Source organism: Crocuta crocuta, unplaced genomic scaffold, assembly GCF_008692635.1.
Source record: "Crocuta crocuta isolate KB4526 unplaced genomic scaffold, BGI_CrCroc_1.0 scaffold139, whole genome shotgun sequence".
Taxonomy (NCBI): domain Eukaryota; kingdom Metazoa; phylum Chordata; class Mammalia; order Carnivora; family Hyaenidae; genus Crocuta; species Crocuta crocuta.
The window spans coordinates 1,551,203-1,556,833 of NW_027533258.1; the positions used below are offsets into that span (position 1 = coordinate 1,551,203).

General features: G+C 63.3%; 1 protein-coding gene across 1 annotated transcript in view; it reads left to right on the forward strand.

Annotated features, from left to right (window-relative positions):
* The first annotated feature begins 3,214 nt into the window (after positions 1-3,214).
* LLGL1 (LLGL scribble cell polarity complex component 1) overlaps positions 3,215-5,631 on the forward strand; it is a 13,736-nt gene continuing 11,319 nt past the window's right edge. The window contains exons 1-2 of the mRNA XM_077746871.1: positions 3,215-3,308; positions 5,516-5,597. Of these exons, the coding sequence (XP_077602997.1) occupies positions 3,274-3,308; positions 5,516-5,597 (117 nt within the window). The 5' untranslated portion in view covers positions 3,215-3,273. The remainder of the gene's footprint in view (positions 3,309-5,515; positions 5,598-5,631) is intronic.

The following is a 5,631-nucleotide window of genomic DNA, read 5'->3' on the forward strand; positions in this document are numbered from 1 at the left end:
GGGCCCCGCTTCTCGCCTCTTTCCCTGCTCCGCTCCCGGACTCTGGGTAGGTCTGGGTCTCTCGCTGACTTTCCGAGTCCGCTCGTCCGGGTCTCGGTGGGCCTCACTGGCCCTGGCTCTGCAGGTCTCGGGCTACCTGGGTGTGTGTCTCTCTGTCTCTGTGCGACTCTGCCGGCCTCTGGGTCTCTGCCCGTGTCTCTGACTGTGATCACCTCCCTATCCTCAGCTTATGCCTCTGTGTTTGGGGAGGGGGGGGTGTCTTGCCTCTGTCCCTGTGTATCTCCGCGTATCTCTGCTGTCTTTTCTTCATCTCTCCCTCTCTGTCTCTTCATCTCTGAGACTTTGCCCGTCTCTTCCTGCGTGTCTCTCCGCCTGCCTATGTCCCTGTGCGGTCTCTAGAACTCTCACTCCGGCTCTCACTCTCTTTATTTCTCCTCCTCTGGGGGCTCTTGGAGCCCCTGCTCAGCCCTGGGGGCAGCCCAGGGCCCCAGTTTGTTTTGCTTTTGCACCCGGGCCAGTGGGGAGGGGTGAGGAGTAGAGGCAGATGTTGGGGGGGTGGACGGGGAAATCCCTTCCACGTTCCTCTCCTCTCTTTCCCCAAGGCCCTAGGCTCTGCCTTGTGGGGCTCTGACCTGCCCTGCTCTGTTGGGGGGCTTCAAGAGAGATGCCTGGCTTTGCACTCAGCTACACTTCGGTGTGTGGGGCCTCAGTTTCCTGTGCTGTGAAATGGGGCCACCTTTTCCCCTGTTGTGGGCTCTGGCTCCCTGTACCACCTGGGCCAGCTCACCTGTCCTTTGAGCCAAGGTGGAGGTGCGGGTGTGTGTGGAAGTTTGCTCCTTCTTGTCCCAGGCAGGGCAAGAGGGGCCACGGGAAAGGGGCCGCCTTCAGCCCCCACCTCCCCCCACCGTTGCACTGACATGTGGTAGATGCAGGCCCCAACCTTTGCGCTGCTAACGTCTCCTGGGGTGCTGCTTCTGGCCTCGGTTTTACTCCAAACCTCTGATTGCCCAGGCCTTCCCTGCTCTTAAGGATCAGGGTCGTTATCCCCGTCACACGGTGAGAAAATCGAGGTTCAGGGAGGGGTGACGACTTGCCAAAGTCACAGAGCGAACTGGGCCACTTCGTCCTTGCATCCCCTTGTCAGTGGGATTTGACTTGAGCCTCGAGGGGCGCAGGGATTTTTGGAGGGCCTGCTGTGGTCCTGGGCCGGACTCGACGGTGCGCTCGTCCGGGAGAGCGCTGTGGGGTGGCCGGGCCTGAAGTGGCCGAGGCGGGAATGTCTCTCAGGGCGGGCGAGCTTTCCTGGTGATGGGGAGGCGGCCAGGACCTTCAGACGTGATAGCTGAGTACTTGCCAGGGACCTGAGGGGCCCAGAGGGGAGGCTGGTGTCAGGATGGCCCCCTGCTGTGCTGGGTGGCCCTGAGGGGAAAGCCCTGTGAGCGACAGGAGGACAGTGGTGGGAGCAGGCGCCGCGTTAAGGTGTCACTTCCTTAGCCATGGAGTCGGGTGTGAAGAGGAGACCTGAGAGAGGTGGGAGGGGAGGCTTGGCTCCTCTTGGCTGGGCCTGGGCTGGTGGAAGCTGAGGGCTCCCTGCTAAGGGGGGGTGAGGCCCGGATCTGAGTGGGCAGCATTGGTGGGAGGGGTGTGGTTTTGGGCAAGGGGCTTGGTCACAAGAGGAGATGGTAGGTGGTCACTGGAGAATAAATCGGTCCCACACTCCCAAGTGATGGGAGGGGGGTCAGAAGCAAGCCGGGACTCTGGACTCCGTCTCACATCCAAATCCCACAGGGCGCGTATGGGATGTCAACTCTATGTCAGTTTAACAAATACTGAGCTCCTGCAGTGTGTGGGGCCCCCTTCTAGGTATGGGACACCCCACAGTGACCAAAAGGGACAAGTGCCTTTTCACTCAGAGTGCTGATGTACTCGTGGGGGAGACAGTGAAAATCCAAAGCAAAAGAGTGAAACGTGCAGTAGTTTGGGTAACAGCTGGTGCTGTAGATAAAATAAAGTAGAGTGAGGGCGTGGAGTGTGGGGACAGGGAGGCTGCCAGAGCAGGGTGGTTTAGGGAGGGCTCTGAGGAGCTGACTCCTGAGCTGAGACCTGAATGATGGGAAGGAGCCCTCCTTGGGCTGTGCAGGGTGAAGCCCGTTCCAGGTAGAGGGACAGTAGATGCAAAGGTCCTGAGGCTGGAGCCTGCCTGGCAAATTGGAGGAGAGCACAAGACCATTGGCCCTGGAGTCAAGTGAGCTGGGGGAGAGTGGGGAAGAGGACAGGGAGGGGCCAGGTGGGGAGGTGGGAACTTGGGGAGGGTCCTCAGCAGAGGCTGGGACTGGCTGGNGCACTCCCCTCCACCCCTAGCCACAGGGGCTGTTCTGTCCTCAGGTTAGATGAGCCACCCCTAGTGCCCAGGTGGGAAACTGAGGCTCGGAGAGTGCCGTGACTAGCCTGAGTCCAAGCAGGCTGCATACAGGGCTCAGTCCGTGCCTGGACTGGTGGAGGCGTGGGGACCAGGGTGTCTTCTGAAATGTGTGTCTTGCTGAGGCAGTGGGCAGGAGACACCTGGGCCTACGTACGGTGTCCCACATGGGTGTTGAGGACGGGGTGGGGGTCCCTCGTGCCGGGCCTCTGGGGGTGAGTAGAAGCTCCTTGGTGGCTGTGGGAAAACCAAGGAAAACACGAGCCCATGGACGGAAGGATGGAGAACCTTGCGGGCAAGGGTCTGTGCTGAGACTGGTCCTGCCTGGGGGAGTGGCCCTGGGGGAGGGGGAGGGTCTAGGGCCTCCACTTAGCTGACCTCCATTCGGGGCCTGTGGGGAGTGCCCGGGACTTCATACGAGACTCCAGACAGCATGGCACCTCACCTCTGAAAGTGGGGTGCAGAGCCCTGCTCTGGGGGACAGGCAGGGTTGACCTTTGTGCCTGCACCTCATTGGTCCCGCTTCTCTCTGTTACTGCCGGAGCCCTGCACACAGGGCGCCGGTCGTGGGTGTTGAGAGAGACGGGCTGGCTGGGGAGGGCCTCTGCGGTGTGGACTAGACGTGCGGTCACCTGTTTCGGAGTTGAGGACACTGAGGCACGGAGCTCCGACGGACCAGCCCCGTCCTGCTGTGCGGCTGCTGTAGTCTGGAGGCTGCCCTGGGGCGGGCCTCAGGTGGGCCACGGCCGGCCGTGCCTGTGCCAGTGCCAATGCCCTGCCCTCCCCTCCAGACCGTGGAGCATGGCTTCCCCAACCAGCCCAGCGCCCTGGCCTTTGACCCGGAGCTTCGCATCATGGCCATCGGCACCAGGTCTGGGGCCGTCAAGATGTATCCTTTGCTAACCGAGGCCTTCAGGGCCCTTCGGAGGCTCCTGCTTGCAGCTCCCTGTACACGGGCTCCTTGGCCCTGGCTTGGCCTGGGAGGCCACAGTAGGCGCCCAGATCCTGGTGGAGGTTGGTGGTGTGGCTTCTGCCCTGAGACTCTTCCTTGCGGAGATGGGGGGCGGGGTCGGCTTGCGGTGGTCACAGCTGTCCATCGTTGCATTTCAGCCGGCCAGTTACCTAGGCGACCCGACCGCCAGTCCAGCCACTGACTGGGGACACCGGGCCGGGAGGCTGGCCACGCATGGTGCCCAGCGGAGGTGTTGAGTGGGCCAGGGTCGCACAGCGGGCCCGGCCCCGGTGACCGGGCACACGCACGTATGCGAATGTGAAGACACGTGTGTTTGGCTGAGGGGCTGGGGTTAGTGCCAGGCTCGGCATGGTGAGCGCCGCGCGGCCCCCACCTGGATGCTGGCGGCCGCACAATGGACCATGTGAGCCGCACAAAGCGGGCATTTTCCTGCGAGCGCGGGGTGGGGGTGGGGTGGGGGCAAGCAGGCAGCTGAAGGCCTCCTTGCCTGCCACGGAGAACCCCACCCCCACTGCTCTCGGGGAAGCCCCTCGGGTGGGGAGACAGAGGTGTAGGGTCTGGCTGGAGGCTGTCTGGTGAGGGGTGCCCACCCTCACCCCTCCTCACATGACCCTCTGACCCTGTGGCTCTCACGACCCTCGTTGGGGACACTGGTTGGCAGAAAATGAGTCAGTTCCTGGAAGGAGGCCCGGTGGGGACGAGGGTCTTCCCACCCCAGGGCTGGGTGGCCAGGCAGCAGCGGTGGGCATCTGGGCCTGTGCTTCGTGAGTTTGCCTTCTCGAGGGAGTGTGGCTGGGCCGGGATGCCCCTCCTCTCCCATGGGCCCCTGAGGCACTGGTGGGGCAGGGAAGGGGGTGGGGAGGGGGCAGTGGCCGGACCCCCAGCCCCAGCCCCGACCTGCCCTGGGGGGCCATGCACTTCCTGGCCTGCTCCTGTGGTGCTGTCCCACCTCACAGGTGTATCGAGGTCCCCAAGCCCTTTCTCCTTGTCCATGGTAGGCGGGTCTCCGTGCCCTGCTCCCTGCCACTCTCTTAGCCACTCGAGCCATCAAGCCATCGCCCTGTGGGCTCGTGCACAGGCTTCTGTGCTCACAAAGAACCTGACCTGCCGGTGAGGAGACGGCCTCGCCTCGGAGGAGGCTGGGCCCTCCTCTTTCCCCTCCCTCCTTCCCCTAAGCTACCCCTGCCCTCTCTCGGAGCCCGTGGGCTGGGAAACTGAGGCTGGCCACAGAAGCCACCCCACCCCCTCAAGGGCGGCCGTCTCCTTGGCAACCCTGGTTCCCGCCCAGCGCTCCTGCCCTCTCTTTTGTCCCCTCTTCTGTGTCCTCCTGGCTCCTGCAGGGAATCCCAACTCTGGCTCCAGAGCAACGGGCTCCTGTGTTGTTGCTGGGCAACGCTGACCCCTCCCCAGCCCTCCCTCCCGGGGCCCCCTCAGCCCTACCGGACTGGCCTTGCTGCGACTCTGGCACTGACACCAGGCACTTGAAGCAGGTCGCCCAACCTTTCTAAGCCTCTGCGGATTGTCTGTGAAATGGGTGGGCTGAGGCCTCTCCCCGGTCACAGTGGGGGCTGCTGGCTGCACGCCCCAGAGGGAGGTTGGTTTCCATGCCCACAGTGGAGCTTGGCCTGGAGCGGTGGGAAGAGGCAGCCTGGACTCTCCTCTGCTCCAGGCTTCCGTGCGCAAGCCTGGCCTGTCATCTCAGCCTGTGTGATCCCAACCTGGGGGGCCCAGCCCTTGTGTACACAGACGCGTGCACACACATGGCCAACACAGAGCGGAACCCTGGCTGCATGCCGGGCCGGGACCAGTTGTGCTGGGTGTGTGTGTCTTCATTCTCACTTGCCCCGCGTCAGCCCCGCAAGGTGGGAGTGGGACTCACTAGCCCATTTTACAGATGAGGAAATAAAGGTCACACAGCAGCACCCACTTGCAGGAGCAGAGCGGAGCCTGCACTCTGAGCCTGGGGACGTCTTGGGGGTATAGGATAGTGCTGCCTCAAGGAGGGGGTCCCATCTGCACCTTGGAGGGCTTCTGGATAGGCAGGCCTGGCTGGGGCCCACTGGAATGGTTCTCGGAGAGGAGGATCTCCCGTACCTGCTTCTGCCCTTGACCTGTGCTCTCAGCTACGGTGCACCCGGTGTGGAATTTACCGGCCTGCACCGAGACACGGCCACCGTCACCCAGATGCACTTCCTGCCTGGCCAGGTGAGCCACCCCCCTCACCGGCACCCGTGGGCAA